The following is a 23,372-nucleotide window of genomic DNA, read 5'->3' on the forward strand; positions in this document are numbered from 1 at the left end:
AAGATTTAACTGATGAACTGCGCAGAGAAATAGATTTCTCGACAGCCGACTACGCAAGACTTAGTGAAGATCTCACTCATCGAGCGGTACCATGATATCTTTCTTCTGCATTTTTGAAGCTCATACATATATATACTATATAATTATTTTACGTCTGTTAAAAAATAAATATATAAATTTTCAAAAGTAGTCATCTCAGTCATAGTTAGTAGTACTTAGAAGACAAGCTTAGTTATTAGCTCGAGGTAACCGAAAACTTTGGGTTTGTTCATTAAATCAACAATTCTGTAAGTGAAAACACCTGCTGGAAAATAAAGAAATAGCAAGAAATACCATACTGCTGTGATAGAAAGACAATTCGGAAATATACGTAAAAGGCAGTCCAATGGCAACTTTTAAAAATTATCTGGGTTGAGGGACAACTTCAGTCTCTTAGGTGAAAAAATAAGATTCTGGTTGCTAACCGTGGTGAAATCCCAATTAGAATTTTCAGATCTGCTCATGAATTGTCTATGAGAACTGTAGCCATCTATTCTCACGAAGATCGTTTATCCACTCACAGATTAAAGGCAGATGAATCGTACGTAATCGGTGAACAAGGTGAATTTACCCCAGTTGGTGCATATCTAGCTATTGACGAAATTATTAATATTGCCAAAAAGCACGGCGTTGATTTCATCCATCCAGGTTATGGATTCCTTTCTGAAAATTCCGAATTTGCTGAAAAGGTTGCCGCAAATGGTATTACATGGATCGGTCCACCTTCCTCAGTCATCGATTCTGTCGGTGATAAAGTTTCTGCTAGAAATTTAGCTGAAAGAGCAAATGTTCCAACTGTTCCTGGTACTCCAGGGCCAATCAAAACGTCTAAGGAAGCTGAAGAGTTTGTCGCCCAATATGGATATCCTGTGATTATTAAAGCTGCATTTGGTGGTGGTGGTAGAGGTATGAGAGTAGTCAGAGAAGGTGATGATATTGCCGATGCTTTCCAACGTGCTTCTTCTGAGGCGCTAACAGCCTTTGGTAACGGGACATGTTTCGTTGAAAGGTTTTTGAATAAGCCTAAACATATCGAAGTTCAATTATTAGCTGATAACTATGGGAATGTCGTACATTTATTTGAAAGAGATTGTTCTGTGCAAAGAAGACATCAAAAGGTTGTCGAAGTCGCTCCAGCTAAGACGCTACCTCGTGAAGTTCGTAACTCCATCTTAACCGATGCAGTTAAATTAGCTAAGGAATGTGGATACAGAAATGCTGGTACTGCTGAATTCTTGGTGGATGATCAAAACAGACATTATTTCATTGAAATTAATCCCAGAATCCAAGTTGAACATACTATTACAGAAGAAATTACCGGTATTGATATTGTTGCTGCTCAAATTCAAATAGCTGCTGGTGCTTCCCTATCTCAATTGGGGCTTTTACAAGATAAGATTACTACAAGAGGGTTTGCTATCCAATGCCGTATCACCACTGAAGATCCATCTAAGAACTTTCAACCTGATACTGGTAGATTAGAGGTCTATAGATCAGCTGGTGGTAATGGTGTTAGATTAGACGGGGGTAATGCGTACGCTGGTGCTGTCATTTCTCCTCATTATGATTCTATGTTGGTTAAATGTTCTTGTTCTGGGTCAACCTATGAAATTGTTCGTCGTAAAATGATCCGTGCATTGATCGAATTCAGAATTAGAGGTGTGAAGACAAACATTCCATTCCTTTTGACATTACTAACGCATCCTGTCTTTATCGGAGGTGACTATTGGACTACTTTCATCGATGATACTCCACAACTGTTCGAAATGGTGTCCTCTCAAAATAGAGCACAAAAGTTATTACATTATTTGGCTGACCTCGCTGTCAATGGCTCTTCTATTAAAGGTCAAGTCGGTGTCCCAAGATTAACAAAGAGCCCAGATATCCCACATCTATATGATGCAGAAGGTAAGAAAATCAATGTATTGAACACACCGCCGCCCACTGGTTGGAGACAAGTCTTATTAGAGAAAGGTCCAGAAGAGTTTGCTAGACAAATTAGACAATTCCAAGGAACTTTATTAATGGACACTACATGGAGAGATGCTCATCAGTCTCTATTAGCCACAAGAGTGAGAACATACGACTTGGCTGCTATTGCTCCAACAACTGCTCATGCCTTATCAGGTGCATTCGCTCTTGAATGTTGGGGTGGTGCTACCTTTGATGTCGCAATGAGATTTTTACATGAAGATCCGTGGGATCGTTTAAGAACTCTAAGAAAGTTAGTTCCAAATATTCCATTCCAAATGTTATTACGTGGAGCCAATGGTGTGGCTTACTCTTCATTGCCAGATAATGCTATTGATCATTTCGTGAAACAAGCAAAGGATAATGGTGTAGATATATTTAGAGTCTTTGATGCCTTGAATGATTTGGATCAATTGAAAGTAGGTGTTGATGCAGTAAAGAAAGCTGGTGGTGTGGTAGAAGCTACTGTGTGCTACTCTGGTGATATGTTAGCAAAAGGCAAGAAATATAACCTGGATTACTATTTAGAAGTCACTGATAAGATTGTCCAAATGGGTACTCATTTCCTAGGTATTAAAGATATGGCAGGTACAATGAAACCAGCTGCTGCTAAGCTATTAATTGGATCAATTAGAGCTAAATATCCTGATTTACCAATCCACGTTCATACCCATGATTCAGCGGGTACTGCAGTCTCATCAATGACTGTAGCTGCTCTATCTGGCGCAGATGTTGTCGATGTTGCAATCAATTCTATGTCTGGTTTAACAGCACAGCCATCTATCAATGCTCTATTAGCATCTCTTGATGGTGAAATCAACACAGGTATTAATGTCCAGCATGTTCGTGACTTGGATGCTTACTGGGCGGAAATGAGATTACTGTACTCTTGTTTCGGTGCTGATTTGAAGGGACCTGACCCAGAAGTTTATCAACATGAAATTCCTGGTGGTCAACTAACCAACTTATTATTCCAAGCTCAACAACTGGGTCTAGGAGAACAATGGGCCGAAACGAAGAGAGCTTACAGAGACGCTAACTATCTATTAGGTGATATCGTTAAAGTTACTCCAACTTCTAAAGTTGTTGGTGATTTAGCACAATTCATGGTTACTAACAAATTGACCCCAGATGATGTTAAACGTTTGGCTAATTCATTAGATTTCCCAGATTCTGTTATGGATTTCTTTGAAGGTTTAATTGGTCAACCATACGGTGGATTCCCAGAACCATTAAGATCAGATATCTTGAGAAATAAAAGAAGAAAACTGACATGCCGTCCAGGCTTGGAATTAGCTCCATTTGAACTATCGAAAATTAAGGAAGATCTTCAAACAAGATTTGGTGACATTGATGAATGTGACGTTGCTTCATATAACATGTATCCAAAGGTCTATGAAGATTTCCAAAAGATCAAGGAAACCTATGGTGATTTATCTGTTTTACCAACGAGAAGTTTCTTAGCTCCATTGGTAATTGACGAAGAGGTCGAAGTGACAATTGAACAAGGTAAAAACTTAATTATAAAGCTTCAGGCCATCGGTGATTTGCACAAGGCCACTGGTATTAGAGAAGTTTACTTCGAATTAAATGGTGAAATGAGAAAAATTCGTGTTGTTGACAGATCCCAAAAGATTGAATCTATTGCGAAGCCTAAGGCCGACGGTCATGATCCGTTCCAAATTGGTGCGCCAATGGCTGGTGTTATTGTGGAAGTTAAAGTTCACAAAGGGTCGCTGGTGAAAAAGGGTCAAGCAGTTGCTGTCTTGAGTGCTATGAAGATGGAGATGGTTATTTCTTCTCCTGCTGATGGCCAAGTTAAAGAGGTCTTAATCAACAGCGGGGAAAATGTTGAAGCTTCTGATTTACTGGTCGTCTTAGAAGATACTTCTTTGCCCACTGAAAAATAGGCTCTGAGTTAAAAATATACAAATTCTATTGAACAGTTATAGACTCTACTTATCTATGTAACGTTAATTCTTAAAATTAATATAAATATAAACACTTAAACTGATGGTGGGCTATAGTTATAAAGTGCACCTTTGTAAACGAGCATAGAGCACAATTATCCAAAGAGGAAAAACTTCATTTCAAGTTTTGAGTACTATTTACGACAGTATAGAAATCATAAAATGGATTTCCCGAGGTTTATAGATATACAGATAATTCAACCAAACGCGACAGAACCACAATAACTTATTATCAACTCATCCTTGACTTTAAATTGCCTCCACAATTCCCCAACGATTTGTTGCGGGCTCGGAGCAAATGAGTTGTTCACATAGCAATAAATATTATCGACTTTCAGTCGTCTTTGAAGGAATATTAAAACCATCGAGAACGGTTGAGTACCAGAAATCTTACAAACTGATGGCCTCATTGGTGGTATGGATCCAATGGGCTGAAATTTTATTTTCACTTTATCAGTAGAGGGTTCTTTATCATCATCGTGCATAATGCTATCAGGCGATTTGCGTCTCGACGAACTTCCTTCTGGAGGAATCACGACTTTCTCATTATATCCTGATTGATCTGGTTTATCCTCTAAGTCTAATTGCGAAAGCCTCCTACTAAATTGCTCCAACCGATTTCGAAGGCTTAATGCAGGATTTTTGTTCCGTGGGCTCTCTCTTCCCAACTGGGTAGCTGCTGTCGACGATAGCGAATTTGAAAGATTGGATCCCGAATCACCCTCCGTGTCTGTACCACTCTCGCTTTCTAGCAATCTACTCATAGTATCGAAGTTATACGGGTTGGATCCTTCTTTCGGCGCCTTCAGATTCTCTCCTTTATCTTAAATTTTGTATAACGCTACCCTATTTGATTACTGTTCCGTAGATTTTATACAGGAACCTTTAATTCTAACATCAACGCAAGAAAATATTTCTTTCTGAATACGTAATCTAGTCAATAACTCATAAACGGAAACCAAGCCAGAAATTGTTTAAGGCACCGTTGGATTCAGTATACAACTATTAGACTATAAGTCGACTTCAATTACTGCAATGGAAAGTATAGACAGTCTAATATCTGACCTCATTAACGCGTTCGATGAATACGAAGATGATCCTATATCCTTAGCAGCTAGTATCGAAATGCATTCCGACCAACTCAATTCTGATGGTAAAACGAGTGACAAAGAAAAATTCCTTGAAGCTTTGTTAAAAGAGATAAAGAGCCATCCACAAATTGCTGCTAAGATCAGTTGGGACCTCCCAAAAGAAATCTTCAAATTTTTCACCGTAACAGACATTGATATCAATCAGAGATTAGGGTATAGTGTGATAATTTCATTAGTGATGAAATGCTTCAATGAGATATCGTTATCTGGTAACCCGAAGGACTGTCTCCTAACTGGCTGTGAAATCCTTTCTGGGCTCTCTCTCGAGAACGAAAACTTATCCTTAGGCATGACACAGGACTCCAACAAAAAAACCTCTACAGGGCCACAGTATGCACAAGTTGATACCAAAAAATACTATATGGAAAGGACACCAGCTGATTTTTTTGTTACCATTAAGATGCACATTTTATTCGAACTGATTGGAACAACTTTAAAACGTATCAATACGATATATCCTTCTAAATATCTCAGACTGGCCACGTCCTCGATGTTACAATTTGTGAGAGTTAACTCAGAAGGATTATATGATATAAGAATAGTAATGCGTCGTCTTTATGGCTTCTGCAGAGGCTACATCTCTCCGGAGCATGACGTAATAAACACAGATGAGAACATAGAACAGAGAGGTAAGATTGCACAGGAAGAATTGGAAGAGATAACAAGGAATGAAGAAGTTCTGCAAGCTAAAATCCTGCGTAATTTCTGCACAGCAGGATTGCAAACTTGCTTGAAAGCTACCAACGATAAATCAGACGCCTATTATTATCATAAGCTTCTTCAAACCGAATGTCAACTGTCGGCCTTCTATAAAGATCTTGTGGAAATAAATTCCAGGTTCTATAATTTAGCGCTTTCGTTTGATATCGATACTAAAGAGGAGTTCTTGCACGTTCTAGAAGAATCTTCTTCAATATACAAAGGCGTACCTAAAGTAGTAGGAAAAGGCCAAAATGGTGATATTATAAAGCAAGTGGTTCATAAACTTTCTTATTCGTACGAGTTACAAAAGATTACCAAAGAAAAAGGTTTGTACGTTGATCCATTTGGTATCGTATTACTTTCTGCGTTTCATTACATGGAGACAGGTAATCATCTATACCCTGAAATACACGTTCAAGATGCTATCTACCTGTATTTAAGATGTGTAACTCCGTCTTTCTATTCAGATTTTTACACGAATCTGTCAGTAGAAGGCGTAGCCCGGTATTGGTTATGGGTATCTATCACACGTTCACCATCTATTACTTTGAAAGAAGAAATTAGTGAATTACCAGAAGCTCTTCTTTCTGTTTTTCTCGAAACACTCCTATTAAAAAACTGTACACAGAATAGTGAGGAAACAAGAATGATAACATTTACTCTATTAACCCGTTTGTCATGTTTGGTCCCAGAAGAAATTGCTTTTGAGTTTCTTTCTGAAAGTTTAGCATCATGTCCTTATCCTCATGGGAAATCATGTGCACTTGGTATTTTGAAAGATTTGATGTCGAAGAACCAAATTCACGCTGATAAAGCTGACGACAGTCTTTCACAAGTTACAGAACAAGTAATGAACTTAAGTATATCTGTAAGTGGTAATAGAACACCAAAAAATAAAACTATCACGGATGAACGACCATATATACGAATAACGGATGAAAGAATGACTATTGTCCATCGCATGGCCATGGCAGACGTTGAGAAGGTAAATGATTCGAAGGTAAGACGAAGTGACCTAATTTTGATTATAAACTATTTGGAGTATTTTATAGGTTTATGCCACAAATGGGATAAAAAATTACTATTGAATTTTTCCCACGAGGTTGGGGTTAATTTAAGCGGCTATTCGCATGATTCCGACCTCCAGAAGAAGTTGCTATCTCTAAATAAACACCTTGATGAGTTGATTTCTGAAAAGTGAATTTCCAGATTTCATAGAACGTAATAATAATTATATGCCATTTTGAATTTTAGAACGTAAAAAACACGTATGTATCAGAATATTAAATAATAGAAAACGAATCGAGAAATGCATAAATACAGTATTACTACTTCTTAGTATCATTTCTTACTGCTACCTCTTTTTGTAGTAGTGCTTGTCTTCTCCAAACGAGCATATTGTCCTTTCTCTACTAACGGGCCGAAATAGACGAAGAACCCATCTTTAGTTGATGCTTGTTGTTCTTCCCATAATAATTCGGTATCGTCTATGAAAGGATCGTCAAAGTCATACTTCCCAATCATACTTTTTCCCTTCATGGGGTGTGATCTTTTCTTTGGCGATGTCTCAGTTGCTTCTTCGTCATCCAGCATTTCATCTTCTTCATCACGTATGACGGTAACTGCACCATCTTCGTCTTCCTCTTCAAGAGTATTGTTGTTCTTATAATCGTCCGGCCGACCTGTGGAAATTACCGATTCAGGTTTATCATTCAATTGGGTAAGAAGGTTCCTCTTCATTTTCTTTAAGGATTCAATATCTTCTTTTGTTGATGCGTTTTCTTGTAATAATCTATAGACATTGAATACAACAGTACCATTTTCATCTAAATAATCATTACTCCTTGTTGAATATAAAGGAATATCGAGTATTATTCCGTTCGCTTCACTATTTTCTATGCTTTTTGTGGAGGGATTTTCAAATACATCAACCAATGAAGCCGATTTTAATGGTGGAGGAGGAACCAATCTTGGTGCAGATTTAGGTGTCGTTTGAGCAACTGTATCATCCGGTTTTACCTCTGTTTGTTTCGATGTATGTAAGGGTTTCTTCTTAGTAGATTTCTTCTTTGGAGTTATAGAAGGAGTAGACATCGAATTAGACTTCTGGGCTTTCTCGACTGCGGTGGGTATATTCCTTTTCAGGGATACCGCGAGTGAACTTTGACTACGTTTTAGATGAGCAGGCTTCTTTGTTAATACTTGTGTCGGTTCTACGTTAACTGGCGTCGGTGTTCTAGCTATTATTGTGTCTTGAAGATTATCCACTACAAGTTTAGAAGCTGACATGCTCTGCGTCGGAAGAATAACTTTGGGTTTTATGGGGATGTTGGTTGTATTGCTTTCGTCTGTATCTGATGTTAAAAGAGACGAAATCTTCAACGACTTATTGGGTAGGTTTTCTTTGTGCTCAATAGACTGTACCACTGGCTTAGGTTTAATAGCTTTGGCAGTTACTGATGGTTTTTTGATGGTTGTCTTAGGTTTAGAAGTCTCTGTGGATGGCTGCCCCTCTTTCGGTTTAGGCTTGACTTTTGGTTTTGATCGTTGTTTCACGGTAGGTTTTACATTACTTTCTTGACCTTGGTCCTCATTTTTTGGAACAATGTTGGAGAGTATTGTCTGTGCACTTGTCGAGAAAGAACTCGCCGTGGTAATATTTGAATCCGAAGATGGTGAGAGAGATGGCGAGGAGGTTTTCACAAAATTTCTATTCTTAGCTAGTTCCTGAGCTATATTTGGTATCCTCCTTGCATTGATGTCGCCAGTAGTTAATGTAGCCGAAGCCTTCTTTTCTCTCTTTGGGTTACTATTCTCTGTATTGATAGCCTTCCTTTTCAATGTTTTGCCAGTCGTTGCTAGCTCTTCCCTTTTAGTGTAGACTGACTTGGCCATATCCGCCGTTATGTTTGGACTTTTATAGGCAGTCATCGAATTAGTACTTGAGGAAGTAATTTTGCTCTCTTGACTATCATTAGAATCGTCGATAATAATAACTGGTTTAAAAGTTGGTTAGTAATGGCCAAGAAGCTTGCCATAACNGAAATTAATAGAAGAGGTATGCATACTTTCATCATCCATCTCAATCCTGTGATGAGATTTATAGGGGTTTATTTTGGGAGGAATTTTCGTACCGATCATTCATGTATAAGTTTTGTTTACATACAGATATCAAGCGAAATAGCCTTATTTTACACAACTATTGATTAATTACGGAACGTTAAGTGATTAATATGGAACTTCTCACCGGGTAACCGGTAAACTTTCGTAGAGAAATGCTTCAATAGAAACAATCATGGGAGACTATTAATGTCACAATGGCTGTTTCGAATACACATATTGATGAAATAAAGTCTATTTGCAAGTATAATTAGGGAACAAATGGTAAATTTCTGATATCACGTCTTACATCTCCAGGCACTGATGGGTAGGGTTTGTAGCTGCTGCGCCTTCCTCTTTAAATAACAAAAATATAGTATCACACCAAGTACTACACATAGGGCATTTGTCACATAGTAACCATCTCGAATGATCTTAACTTCTCCATGTAAGCCATTAGTACAAACCTCCATATTGCCACCTTTAAAGACTAAATTTCTTTCTTCGCTATTTGGCAGTTCACATTCGTAGATCGTAAAATAATTGATCATTGACATGACGAAAAATCTAGGCCATGTTCCACCAAAATTACTCAATGTATTCAATAATGTCATATAAGTCCCACCAAGAACAGGGTCAGCAATTCTGGTATGGAATGCAGATATTCCTACGAATTGAACGGTCGCCATGAAAGAACCTAATAAATGTTGTATGATTATCAAAAAGAAATATCCTTTCGTTAATTCGCCATTTTTGGGAAACTGATGGATGACGTAACTACCTAGAATAGCTGATAAGAGACGACCTAAATAGCCCCATAACCATGGAGTTAAGACACCAGCATCTCCGACGAACCACTTGATCCACTTCCTGAAGCGAACCGGACTCTTGGTATTCTTGTGAGCTTCTGTATCAGAGTGGTGATGTCTTTCATTTTCTGAATCTGAGCTCCATTTCGCAACATAGTAACCGAATATTATCTCAAAGGGCACATCGATTAACACGGTAACAGCTAAGTCTTCCCTCTTAAATCCTTGTTCTAAAAGTTTCAAATTTGTTGCGCCTTCATTACATTGGAATGCTATCTTTGAAATCAAATGTATAAATGTTAATGTTCTAACTGATTTTAATTTCAATACTTTGAAAAAACACTTGTAAATGAAACCTAAACTCCTTGTCCTATCGGAAAAGCCGTCTTCTTCATCGCCGTTCGTTTCAATATATAGATCATCATCTTTCTTTTCTTCAATATGAATATCTTCCGAAGTATCAATATGGTAAGGGAGTATCCCAGTCTTCTTGTTAGAAATAAACGGATTTTCTGTTGTGCAGAATCCAACATAAATGGTGACTATAACGTAAACAAACCCGGCAAATTTCATATAACCTCCAAGACTAATCCAACCAAACTTTTGTGGTATCTTCCTGAAGTATTTATTAACGAATTCGCCTGAATTTAATGATAAAAAAACAGTGAATGATAAAAAATAACCCATATTCAACCCCACTGTCTGTGCGGTCGAAGCGTATGATAAAGATCTCTTTGACAATATAGTTAATGCCCAGCCATCTACAGCAATATCTTGAGTGGCACAAAGGAAGACTAAAGATCCAAAATACCAGGTTAAAGTTGAGATCTTGACCGTACGCATACTTTCTACAGTCTGCTCCGGATGGAACGCTGCGTCAACACCACTGAAAATGTAGCCTTTACTTATACAATGCCCCAGAATGTAAAGCATGAGACCGCTTGCTAATTGAATGGGAATGATCCAAGACCTCCGACGTCCTATCTTCTTGCTATAGAGAGAATCAATAATGGGAGACCATAGGATCTTCAAAGAATATGGATACGTAGCAATAGAAAAAACACCTAATGATGTGAAAGATGTTTCCTTGACCATTGACTTTAAAAGGAATGGGATGGTTCCAAAGGCTAATCCAACAGGTATACCTTGGACAAAATATAATGCAACTAAAAGATAGAATTGCGGAAGATCATGCTTCGCTAATGATCTATATGATTTAGATGGTTCCATGGTAAAACCCGTCTAGCAAATATAATCGCGACTTACTATACTTATCTATAGTTAGTATGGAGAAAAAGCGGCCTCTAATTGATCACAGATTCCTCACATATTTCATCCTTCGAAGTTCCAAATCTGTTTACGTAAAGCATTGCAAACTTGAACTTTCCGATGATGTTGCTCCATTGAATGTATTATGTAGGTACGCGCGAGAATAATATGGCAAAACTGCGAAGACCTAGCTGTTGGCTCCACTTAGGCTTGTATAATGTAGTCTACAGGCAAAAATAAAATCAGTAACTTATAATCGATATGGACAAAAGACTCATGATATTACTCAAAAATAATGGCTTACTTTGACGCAATTATACAATAAATAGAGAATTTGATTTTGTAAGTAGTACAGAATATATACTTGAGAATAAAATGAGGAGAAACTAATGTATAGAATAAAGACAACAGGACACGATGTGATTGAATAAAAAAATAAACCGATTTTTTTTCCACCACATACTTAAAACATAAATAAGGCGATTATATTCCATTAGAGATACCATGTTATCTATTCAATAGATAGAACTTCTTTCACTGCTTTGACAATAGTATCTGGATCTGGGAACGCAAAATCCTCTAGTTCCTTTGCATAAGGAGTTGGAACATCTGCCCCAGTAACTCTTTGGATTGGAGCATCGAGATAATCAAATGCTTCAGATTCCATAACTTGAGCAATAATCTCTGCACCTACCCCAAATGATGGGAAAGTAGATTCAACCGTAATCAAATGATTGGTTTTCTTGACCGTCTTAATAATAGCATCGATATCTAATGGTCTTATTGAACGTAAATTAATGACTTCTGCCGAGACTCCGTATTGCTTTTCGAGAATTTCTGCAGCTTGTAAAGAGAATTGGACGTTTCTTGTATAGGTGACTATAGATATATCTTTGCCTTCCTTCTCAACTTTGGCTGTATATGGTAGAGTAAAATCAGGAGATAAAGCTTCTTCAGATATTGGAAATGATTCACCGTATAATAATTCATTCTCTAGAAACACAACTGGGTTGGGATCTCTAATGGCGGCTTTTAATAAACCTCTAGCATCTTCTGCTGAATAAGGAACCAATACTTTTAACCCGGGGATGGAGCCATACCAAGCAGAATAATCCTGAGAATGTTGAGCAGCTACACCAACGGCAGCCCCATTAGGTCCTCTAAACACAATTTGACATTTTTGAGTCCCACCAGACATGTAATGAGTCTTTGCTGCAGAGTTTACGACATGATCAATGGCTTGCATGGAAAAATTAAACGACATGAACTCCACAATTGGTTTCAAACCCTTCAATGCTGCTCCGACAGCAAGCCCAGTAAACCCATATTCAGTAATTGGTGTATCAACGACTCTACGTTCGCCGAATCTGTCGAGTAAACCCTTGGTTACCTTGTAGGCACCATTATATTGTGCGACTTCTTCCCCGATGATAAAAACGTCATCATCACGATCCAACTCTTCGGCCATTGCACTGTTCAATGCCTCTCTGACCGTCATGGTTTTAGAAGAGGCCAATCTCATTGCTTGGTATCTTAATGGAGTGGATAGACCATTAACCCTTTTTGCGATATGTCTTAATAAAAGTGGGGTTCTAAACGACATTTCTTCTTTTTCAAACTTTGTATAAAACTTATGTATCCTCCTCTCGATGTTCACCTAGTATTAATGCTACACGAACGTTTAGTTATGCTGTTCAATTAAACAATAAAGAAGAGGTTAAAGATCTTGAATCCTTAATTTTTTTGTTTTATTGCGTACGATCGGTACTTAAGTTGTTCCACTTTTCTTGATGTGGGATTCAAACATCACCGCCTTGTGCCCACGGATTCTTCTCTAAGAGAAGGAGGGTTATCTTCCAATGATAGAGCTATAAAGACTGTATCTTGAGTAATAAACCAGCTTATACGTACCACAGGCTATATCAATAATATGGTTTCAAATAGAGAGTATATAGGGTAAGTAGAATACTCTTTTTATGTAGGTATAATACCAATAAATAAATATTGCTTATGGCTATATAAACATGACGGTAATGTCTGATGATGTAGATAAAAACATGTCTTAAACAATATCACAACAATATAGTACTTCTTTGAATCATAATTTGCTGGTGTTCTTGGTAGCTCTAGCAAAAGTTGCAGCAATGATTCTTCTTTGTATCTTTCCGGTAGCTGTTTTTGGTAATTTATCGACGAAGTAGACCTTTACTGGCAGCTTAAATTTTGCTAATTTATCGCTTAAAAAGGTGATGAATTCATCATGCTCCATTTTAGCACCTGGTTTCAACACAACCGCAGCATGGACAACTTGTCCATACATTTCATTTGGAACACCGAAACTAACTGCCTCATCCACTTTAGGATTAGATAACATGACACCATCTACTTCAATTGGCGAAATCTTTTCTCCGCCTCTATTAATTAACTCCTTTATACGACCAGTTAGTACTAAAAATCCTTCAGGATCAAAATACCCTTGATCACCAGTCCTAAAGAAGTTCTCCCTTTCTGTAAAGTTTTCCTTATTAGCTTTATCATTGTTCTTATATCCTAAAGTGACATTTTCACCCCTAATGGATACTTCGCCAATCTTACCTTGTTCTAACACATTATCATTATCATCCAAAATGAAAACTTCCACACCTTGTGGCCTTCCGACTGTTCCCGGTTTCCTTTTCATAGGAGGTAAATTATTCGATGTCATTTGATGGGATGCTTCAGTCATTGCATATGCTTCTAATACAGGACATTGGAAATTCCTTTCCAGTCTATGGAAAGTAGCAGGAGCCAATGCAGAAGAACATGATCTAATGAATCTAATATATGGCATTGGTGAAGGTTTAGGAACGTTTAACATTATCATACTAATGGTTGGGACACAACTGAACCAAGTACACTTGTAAGTAATGAATTGTTTCCAAAATGTCTTTGGTGAGAATCTATGCGGGACAACTACAGAACCTTGTATACGGAATGTAGAAAGTAAAACACCAATAAGGCCGTGGACGTGGAATAACGGCATGACAATATATGAACGATCTTGTTCAGTTAGTTTGTAAGACTGTGAAATATTTAACGTCGACCTAACAATATTTAAATGTAACAATGGGACTGTCTTAGGAGCAGACGTAGTACCACTTGTATGTAAGATCATTGCAACATCAGTAGAGCGGGAAAATCCCGGGAATCGTTGAGGGTCGTTATTGATAAATTTAGGTTTCGATAATGAACTATAAATCAATGTCTTATAGTTATCCTTTGGCGAATAAATTTCATATTCAACTCTAAACCTTTTTTGGTTGAAATACAATTCAGTGATAAAGCACCCAAAATTCTTGGCGGCTTTAACAATTTGAGAGTTTGAGTCCTTTAATGTACCTTTTGGTACACAAACAGCTCTTGATTTTAAATCATTCAAATAGAAATTGAATTCGTTTTCTTTATAATTTGGATTTAAAGGCGCACTAATCTTTGCATCCATAGTAGCACCTAAATATGCAACTATAAATTCCAATCCATTAGGAATTGAAATAGCCAATGTATCTTGTCTCTTCACTTCTGAATATAAAGGTGATTCGGGATTTTTAAAGATAGTTTGGAAGTGTCCCACCATATGGGATAAATCCCTATAAGTTACTTGGACATCAGTTTCTGGGATGACTACGGCAACGTTGTCAGACACTTTAAAGGTATCGTTGAATGAAGCGGTAGAAGTCATTCTTATAGTAAATAGTTGACTCGGCGTAAATATGGTCAATTGTCAGCCACAGCTTCTTTATTATGAAGAAAAAATTTCCAAGAGTTAAAATATTAACACATTTTATTCATTATTCTGATGGTGGAAACGATGTATCCTTTATAATATTCCGGATCTCAGAGTTTTTTCCATTTCCTTTGGTAATTTGAGTGATTCTTCGGGCCGAAGTCTCGGTTATGTTACCGGAAAGCAAAAACCTTGGATCTATGTCACAATACATGTCAGTGTCTCCAAAATAAACAATAATTACAAAAAAATATGTATGAATAGGAATAGATTGGATAGTCTCTCTAGTAACTGTTATTTTTGAACGAATTCCTGTTTGTTATAATTTTATTATATATCTTTTTCCAAATTTTTCAAAATAATATGAATTAATGTTTTAGATGAGAATTAAATTATTGCTAAATATATATATATATGAAATACAAAAGTAAATAAAAACAGGAAAATAAATTTTTTTATGGATAATCGACGTCTTGACAAAAAGCCCTTTCAACGTCTGTGTCATACTTAGAAACAGGCAAAGTAAATGGGACCATCAATGTAAAATTATCATTAGCATCCTTATCTTGTGGTGCGTCGTTATTTAAATAAATAGTATCGACAAAACTCTTACATTTCAATTGCATTTTCTCAGGTAATTCATCATTATTAAATAATATCCCTACTTCATAATTTCTGGGAGCACTTGTTATCCTACCTAGTGCACTAACACTTAAATTTGCAGAGGTGTAAAGACACCAATCTAGATTTTCAAATGGATTATCATTAGTTGAATTTTTCTTCGTAATCCTTGATTTCAAATAAAATTTGGAATGAGCTGGTGTTGATTTCCTTTTATATCTGATATTATTAATTTTAGTTCTATTTTGTTTATAAAAGATTTGGAAATCTTTGGATAACATATGATAATAACTTTTTGATTGTTCATTATGTAAATATTTAAAATGGAACCAACCTGATGGTAGATATTGCATTGGTGTATTCAAACATTCTTCCTTTGTAGGGAATACTATATAAGGAACAATTTTCATGTTCTCATAATCAGTTAATAGTTCTTGAGTGTCTTTAAAATTCAATTTTTTAATGTTCTCATCATATATGACTTCAGAATCCATGATACTAGTTAATAAAGGGATCATTAAGTGAGTAAAGATATTTATTGGTTTAGATTTCGACAATGAAGCACCAATGGAGGAAGTTTGACATAAATAATGAGATGTGATATCAGAATCCATCATTTTTGACCAATTTTTCTTTTCCGTTGGTAATAAGTTTTTAGCTAGCAGTTTTAAACCAGATGAGAAATCTTTATTGGGAGTTGAGTATATGAAATTGAAGTTCTTTAAAGGTGAAAAATCGATACTTTCTAATTTTTTTAATAAATTTGTTATTTTCCCCATTTTATATGATTTGAAGTAATCGATTAGATTTTCTTTAAAAGTTGGTATTGTATCAAGTGAGGAAGAAGTTAAAGGTACTAGTTTGGGACTACACCAACAAACTTGTTGTGGCAAATTTGTTTCTTTATAAGTAAGATTATTGGAAGGTAAAAAGATTTTACAAGAATTGTCTCTATAATAATTAATGATCATTTTTGAATGATGGCATGTATATGGTGGCATTTGGAATTCAATGATTTCTAAATGTTGAAATATTTCCCATAATTGTTTATCTCTTGGATGAGTGAAAGGACTTATTGTGCCTCTTTGAGCAATTATAGTTATTTTCTCTATATTTTTATTAAATTGTGGTATTATAAAATCAAGTTCAAATTGGAAGCTTAAGAGGATTGTCTCCTTCAAATTAGAACCATTTAATATATCTTTCATGGTAATAAAATATGGTGAAGAGATATCGTTATCAATAGTATCGTACATTTCCGATTTGATTAATCTAAAAGGTGAATTATCCAAGTTTATTTCTGGTGTATGTGTTTTAGTCTTCTTCTGTAAGTTTGCAAATGTTTCTTTTTCTTTTATCATCTTTTTTTCATCAGGCTTTCCTGTTTCATTATCGGAAGATGTCAAATCAATAATAGCATCAGTTGAAGAAGTATCACTCTCAAAGGGAATTGTAAGATCAATTGCGTCCTCTGTTCGCAACCTTTTTGAAGATTCCCTTGTATTGATCAGTTCGGCATTATTTGCCTTAAAAGAAGAAGAAGAGGTTTTACCATAGGATATGTCTTTAATATCTTTCTCTCTATTATTATTATTATTATTATTTTCGGTATTATTATAAGATTGTTCTGCCCATTTTTTTTGGACTTGTAAAGCAGCTTCAGATGCAGATCTTTTCCTGGACTTATTGTAGGTTGCGTCACTACTATTCTTCTTTTCCATCCTTGTTGAGACCTAATATAGACCAATATAATGAAGGTGTCAGGAAGGGAAGGGGAGGGAGGAGAAGGGACTTCCTATTAAAATGAATACATTCTATGTTGAGCAGTAGCTTCATTTTTAGGACTACATAGTTAATAAGCTCACTGTAAGATGGCGAACTCTGTGCGCGTAACAGTAAGTAAGTAAGCACGTAAGTAGGTGGGACGCTATGGAGTATACTATATTTAAAGGAGGGTGGATTTATTGATAAACAATGAACAACAAGGTGGGGTTAAAATAAAACACCCAAAGGGGTTATTACCTTGGGAATAGGATGCGGTTGAGGTGTAAACTCTCAATATATCCTGACAACCTTTTCCCTTGAAGCATATGAAATCTAACCCAAAATAAAAAGCCATTGATCGAAGTGATGAATTAGCCGCCGAGGTATCTAGAAGCAATCATGAAGAGGAAATAGGTAACATATTTTCTCCACACAAAAAACGGAAGGTATCTAGAAAATCACAAGAGGATTGCTTTCATTCGTCCAATAGAAATATTGATATTAACTAACAGACCTACATTGCCAAGTAAAGAAGGAGAAGGAGAAAGATCTCCTCAACAAATTCGAATTGCTCACTTCCACCTTTTAGTGATTCTATTTCAGAAATAGAATAGCGACTTAAAAAGTATAATCTCCAAATAAGATATGATAGATGGTTTCCCATGTTAATGGTATTGTTAATGTTAGTGATAATGATCAGATAGACAACGGGAACCAGATAATGGATAATGGATAGTGGGAAATAAGCCTATTATTGTTATTATTAATATTGTTGTCAGGATCCGTTGCGTTGACTGTCCTTTGGGCTTTGGGCTCTGGGCTGGACAGCGCGAGGGGAGACCGCGACAGCGCGAGAGCGACAACGGAAGAAAATGAGGGCGGTTAAACTATTCTGGAAGAGAATGTGGGGCCCTGGCAAGGGAAAAACAGCTTGGAGTTGCAGTAACAGGAACAGTAACAGGAGAATGGGTATGATTTAGTTATTACACTGAGACAGAAACGGTGGGAAAATCCCCTTCGATGATCGGCTTATATGTAATACAATCCAAGAGAAGCAACATCCTTACAAAAGAAATAAAGTAATAGATAATAATCACTACACCAGCTCGATCACTTAGTAGATATCGTGGGTTTATCACTAAGAGCCATTATTAAAATAAAAACCCTAACAAACAGACATTCTTTAACGTAATTGTATTCGCTCCACTCAAGATTCGATCATTCAGGATTGAGGTATAATTTATTCTGCTTACGTACCATACTTAATACACTACAGTCAAGCTATGATGGAATCGAAAGAAAATAATAATATCAATTATCTTAAGCCCCCTCCTAAGAATAGCAAAAAAAATAGTTCAAAGAGGCCAAGAGATTTCTGCACGGGACCCATGGCTGATTATAGTGACTACAATCTGAACCCTAATTCCAATTCTAATTCTAATCATAACTCCAACGCCAATTCCAAGTACAGTTCTAATCAGACTTCGTCACGGACAATATCGCCGTCTCCATCCAGATCATTATTCCATCAAATATCTCAATCAAATTCAAATTCCCACTCGCATTCGAACTCAAATACACAACTTTCTTCTGCCAGTGATAATAAGAAAATTCTTCAAGTTAATTCATCTTCTGGAGCATCTACATCTTCATTACCACTACATTCAAATCAAGAACACTCATCACAGTCACCGCTGCAAGAACAACATAACCTATTCAAAAGATCTACCACTCCATTATCATCAATCATAAAACCATCCAAAAATAAAACTCTGATAGATGATGACATGGATATTGATGTTGATGGCCTTGATATTGATGATCTTGATATTAATAATGAAAACTCAAGCCAGAAACGAAAGTTGAAAGAAAAAGAAAAAGAAAAAGAAAAACAGAGACAAAAAGCAGTAACGAAAATTGATACTATTCCTAACACTAATAATAATAATGACAATGAAAATAAATATGAATATGATAATGAAAATGAAGAAAAGGAAAGTGATAATGGAGATGAAAAACTCGACAATAACGATAATACTAATGATCTTATCAATTGGAACATTTTACCTAAAATGGGGGATACTCATTTAAAGAAAAATAAAAATAATTATCATAGGATTAAATTGAAAATTAAGAACAAAAATAATGAAGAACAAGAAAAAGTAATTAGCTACGATCCAACATATAATAAGAGATTATCTGAAATGGATTTATTTTTCTCATTTAACTCTACCTCGAAACCCTCGGATTCTCTATTTAATGCAAAGAAAAGATTATTGTCCTATGTGGAATTCTTAACAGGGTATTTAACTATAAGGAAATCCTTCTTACAAAAACAATCTTCCTCTTCAAAACCCAACTTCTCATTAGATCTCGATATAATCTCATCTATTGAAACTGAATTAAAAAGATATGTAGAATATAATCCAAAATATGATTATTCAGAAATTGAAGGCTTATTAGAATTATGGGCCATTCAAAGCCAAAAATTCCTTTTGCAATCAAACTCTTTAATTTTTTCAAATGATGTCATTCAATATTTATTGAAAAGGAAATCATCAATAAGACAAAATCAAGGAAAGTTACAACAACAACAACAACAGCAACAACGAGAATTTGAAACCATCACATTTTCAAGTAATAGTAACATTGGTTACGAAAATAAAGATATAAATAATAATAATAGAGATTCACAATTAATGTATCGTCCAACTGATATCGATATTTTATTATTAAGACCAAAATTAGAAACATCATTGGGTTGGCAAATTGCATTGGATGAACCAACTTTGAATATTGCCGATTTCGAATTAGATATCTCTCCTTGGTCCGAAGCTGGTACTTCAAACAATACTAGTAATTTAAAAGCCGAGAAAAATGTTAAGAAACAATTGGAATCAGAATTTAACGATCGTTTTATACAACCTGATGCGAACACAGACAAAAGTGGACCTTCATTTAAAGATTCCCAAACCGTTAAGATCGTTGATGGTGAAGACGAATTTAGAGAATTAAATGATGAAACAGCACCTAACTATATATTAGATTGTATGGATAGACACATTTTTTCAAGATCATCAAGAACATCTACTGCAATAAACACTACAACAACCACCTCAAGGGAGGAAACGCCGGAACAACAACAGCAATCTAAAAATCCAAAGAAAAAGAAAAAACCTGCTCCTGTAAAAAATACTAGAAAATCAGGTATTGTAAATTTCTTTAAAAGGAAACATTCTCAATTACCGAATCCATTGAATAATGGTAATAATATTTCATCTACTACAAATCCACTACCACAGCCTTCTTCAACTGCTGTATCAACAACAACTCATTCCATTAATTCTGATAGATCCATATCCATTATTGATCAAAATCAACATACTGAAAATGTTTGGCTTGAAGACTATTTCTGTAAACTACTAAGTAATTATAGGAGAATCGCATTACCAACTCAATACATCTTACCAACTACTGGTAAAACTTCAACATCTTCCACACCTTCATTGAATTCAAATAATTCTTCAGATTCGGTAGGATCGGATGATAACAGTAATAAAAACAATCCTTATTCTCAGGAATCCACAGTCAGTAGTACTATTACAGAATCAAAACCTACAAAGAAAACAGCAATGTTATATGGTAAAGAATTTTTAAAGATAAGATTACCATTCAAATCAAATTCTATCCCATCTATTTTTTGTCCATGGATTTGGACAGATTTGACATATACGAAATGGAGAGCCATGTTAAGAGAAATATATAGATGTTTAATTCCTGGTGGTTATTTAATAGCAATCATTCCTGATATGAAAATTTCAAATTCCAATACAAAAGATGCTTCGACTAATTTTCCCACAAGCAATAATAAACAACAACAACAAAATAATAACAGTAACCAACCCATTTTCGAAACTACTTTAGAAAGAGATAAAGTCTTTGATGCAATGTCATTGGAGGCAATTAACAAAGGTTTACACATTCATCCGACGAAACATATGGCTAGAAGCTTCAAAGAAGTTGGCTATACCTCTATAAAATCCACTGTGCTAAGCTTGAAAACAGGTGATCTTTCAGATGATATGGGCTGTCTTAATGAATTTAATTTCCTCTTGAATTGGGACTTAACATCCCGTAAACAATTACCGGCTACAAGTCACTCGCCTAAGAATAGTGATCCTGCATCGTTATTTGATAGATACGTTAAAGAACATTGGGGTAAAATCGATAGCAACGCAGGTTCTTTTAGAACCCTTTATATAGTTGGTCAAAAGCCTAAACGACAAAATTATAAGTAGAAATTTGCTTCTTAAAGAAAAAATTCATAATAATGATCTCAGATCATATTACTATAATATTAAAATTATACAATTCCTATCTATCTATTTATATGCTCCAACACTTGCATCAGTACGGTGGTGTTAATCTATATGTTTAGAATATGTTTCCATCATTAGGGCGTTTTTATGTATCCCAATACTCAGTACATTCTTGGGTTCAAATATGCTCACTTCTTCTTTAAAGTAGGTGTCCTACCAAACTCCTCATCTAGTACACTTCCCAAATTCTTGTCCTCTTCATAAACATCACGAATCAAATCATCTCTCTGTCCTCTAGAATAATATTTTGCATCGACGTGAGTCGCTAAGGAGTATTCTGTTTGTTGTAAAGAATCCACCGTCTTTTCATTCACAAGAACATAAGAAATACCGGATTCAGGACATTCGTAATTAACATTTAATAAAATTCTTTCCATGATGCCTCTTAAACCTCTTGCACCTGTCCCTTCTCTTAAAGCGAATTGAGCAATTTTCTGCAACGCTTTATCAGTTACACACAATCTAACACCAAATTGGTTAAAGATATATTCATATTGATCTAACAATGCATTCTTTGGTTCTTTCAAAATATGAAACAAATCATCTCTTTGTAAAGGTTGCAACGCGGTAACAATAGGCACTCTACCTATCAATTCTGGGATTAAACCGAAACTAACCAAATCTGAAGGAGTGGTTAGATTTAATGCTGGTACTTTCTTTCCATTACCCAATTCTACTTCTTCTATGGTATTACTAAATCTCGCTTTTTGGTTTTCGTTTTCCTTTGAGATTTCAGTATCAATATTTTTCATCCTGTTTATTCTTTTAACTATATGTTTATCTAAGCCAACAAACGCACCCATGATCATGAACAAGATATTCGAAGTATCGATAACAAATGTCTCACTTTTCTTCGGCGTTTTCTGGTTTCCTCTATCATCGGATCCCTTTTTAAGTGGCCTCTCTGTAGTAATTTCAACTTTATGTCCTTCAATTATCTTTAGTAATGATTGTTGAACACCTTCACCGGAAACATCCTTAGTACCAATACTTGCAGAAGGTTTAGCAAGTTTGTCAATTTCATCCAAAACAATAATTCCTCTTTCAGCCTTAGCGACATCAAAGTCTGCGTTTACAAGTAATCTTTCAATGCACACTTCGACATCTTCACCAATATACCCAGCTTGAGTCAACTGTGTGCAATCAGTAATTGCTATTGGAACGTCAAGTATTCTCGCCAATGTACTTGCCAGCAAAGTCTTCCCCGAACCAGAGGGTCCTACAACTAGAACATTACTTTTACTTAGTTCTAAATCATCATCTTTGGCATCCAATGCCGTATTATCAGCCTCTTCATTGAAGCTAATATTCAATTGTCTCTGTAAGTTCCTCAATCCAGCTTTTGCTTCACTACTTCCATTAAAGATAGGTTCGCTCTGGTCGGTATCTGCTTCGGCAGAAAACTTGTCTGGTTCGTCTTTTCCTTCTTCTAATTCTCTTAGCTTTTTTTCTCTTGCAAGTCCTTCCCGTATGATCTCCTTTTCTCTCTTCAACTCAAGTTTTCTTTGCTTATCATTAATCCTCAAATAATGGTTATAAACTGCAACACTTAGCACTTTCTTACCAGTCTCTTGTCCGATAATATATTCATCCAAAAAACCCTTCAATTCTTTAGGTGATGGTACTTTTGTCCATCGCTTTTGAGCCAATTTTTGAGATGCTCCAGAAACAGCACCATAGTGCCTTACTATGTGCCTCAGAGGAATATATCTGAACATCTGATTTCCAAATCTATAGCAGTTCTCAAATTATATATCTTCCTCTTGGATTTTTGCCAAATCTGATAATAATATTTTTTTTCACTTTTATAAATTATATATAACCTCGATTTCTTA

The 23,372-nt window shown here is 35.7% G+C and overlaps 10 protein-coding genes across 10 annotated transcripts; 3 read left to right on the forward strand and 7 right to left on the reverse strand.

Annotated features, from left to right (window-relative positions):
* Positions 1-512: 512 nt before the first annotated feature.
* Positions 513-3,920, forward strand: PYC2 (pyruvate carboxylase 2; the record flags this gene model as incomplete). Its single annotated transcript, XM_003670692.1, has 1 exon — positions 513-3,920. One exon carries the CDS (start codon positions 513-515, stop codon positions 3,918-3,920), a length of 3,408 nt encoding a protein of 1,135 aa, XP_003670740.1.
* A 257-nt stretch (positions 3,921-4,177) lies between these two features.
* On the reverse strand, positions 4,178-4,744 carry ATG12 (Atg12p; the record flags this gene model as incomplete). Its single annotated transcript, XM_003670693.1, has 1 exon — positions 4,178-4,744. The coding sequence occupies one exon, from the start codon at positions 4,742-4,744 to the stop codon at positions 4,178-4,180; it is 567 nt and encodes a 188-aa protein (XP_003670741.1).
* Positions 4,745-5,015: 271 nt separating this feature from the next.
* YBP1 (Ybp1p) lies at positions 5,016-7,034 on the forward strand (the record flags this gene model as incomplete). The annotated part of the gene is made up of 1 exon (XM_003670694.1): positions 5,016-7,034. One exon carries the CDS (start codon positions 5,016-5,018, stop codon positions 7,032-7,034), a length of 2,019 nt encoding a protein of 672 aa, XP_003670742.1.
* Positions 7,035-7,174: 140 nt separating this feature from the next.
* On the reverse strand, positions 7,175-8,764 carry HPC2 (Hpc2p; the record flags this gene model as incomplete). Its single annotated transcript, XM_003670695.1, has 1 exon — positions 7,175-8,764. One exon carries the CDS (start codon positions 8,762-8,764, stop codon positions 7,175-7,177), a length of 1,590 nt encoding a protein of 529 aa, XP_003670743.1.
* Positions 8,765-9,231: 467 nt separating this feature from the next.
* On the reverse strand, positions 9,232-10,971 carry NDAI0F01820 (uncharacterized protein; the record flags this gene model as incomplete). The annotated part of the gene is made up of 1 exon (XM_003670696.1): positions 9,232-10,971. The coding sequence occupies one exon, from the start codon at positions 10,969-10,971 to the stop codon at positions 9,232-9,234; it is 1,740 nt and encodes a 579-aa protein (XP_003670744.1).
* Positions 10,972-11,521: 550 nt separating this feature from the next.
* On the reverse strand, positions 11,522-12,613 carry PDB1 (pyruvate dehydrogenase (acetyl-transferring) subunit E1 beta; the record flags this gene model as incomplete). The annotated part of the gene is made up of 1 exon (XM_003670697.1): positions 11,522-12,613. One exon carries the CDS (start codon positions 12,611-12,613, stop codon positions 11,522-11,524), a length of 1,092 nt encoding a protein of 363 aa, XP_003670745.1.
* A 495-nt stretch (positions 12,614-13,108) lies between these two features.
* Positions 13,109-14,728, reverse strand: PCS60 (Pcs60p; the record flags this gene model as incomplete). Its single annotated transcript, XM_003670698.1, has 1 exon — positions 13,109-14,728. One exon carries the CDS (start codon positions 14,726-14,728, stop codon positions 13,109-13,111), a length of 1,620 nt encoding a protein of 539 aa, XP_003670746.1.
* Positions 14,729-15,228: 500 nt separating this feature from the next.
* TDP1 (tyrosyl-DNA phosphodiesterase 1) lies at positions 15,229-17,115 on the reverse strand (the record flags this gene model as incomplete). Its single annotated transcript, XM_003670699.1, has 1 exon — positions 15,229-17,115. One exon carries the CDS (start codon positions 17,113-17,115, stop codon positions 15,229-15,231), a length of 1,887 nt encoding a protein of 628 aa, XP_003670747.1.
* A 1,326-nt stretch (positions 17,116-18,441) lies between these two features.
* NDAI0F01870 (uncharacterized protein) lies at positions 18,442-21,456 on the forward strand (the record flags this gene model as incomplete). The annotated part of the gene is made up of 1 exon (XM_003670700.1): positions 18,442-21,456. The coding sequence occupies one exon, from the start codon at positions 18,442-18,444 to the stop codon at positions 21,454-21,456; it is 3,015 nt and encodes a 1,004-aa protein (XP_003670748.1).
* Positions 21,457-21,665: 209 nt separating this feature from the next.
* MCX1 (Mcx1p) lies at positions 21,666-23,255 on the reverse strand (the record flags this gene model as incomplete). Its single annotated transcript, XM_003670701.1, has 1 exon — positions 21,666-23,255. One exon carries the CDS (start codon positions 23,253-23,255, stop codon positions 21,666-21,668), a length of 1,590 nt encoding a protein of 529 aa, XP_003670749.1.
* Between the last annotated feature and the right edge of the window lie 117 nt (positions 23,256-23,372).

This window comes from Naumovozyma dairenensis, chromosome 6 (genome assembly GCF_000227115.2).
Source record: "Naumovozyma dairenensis CBS 421 chromosome 6, complete genome".
NCBI lineage: Eukaryota > Fungi > Ascomycota > Saccharomycetes > Saccharomycetales > Saccharomycetaceae > Naumovozyma > Naumovozyma dairenensis.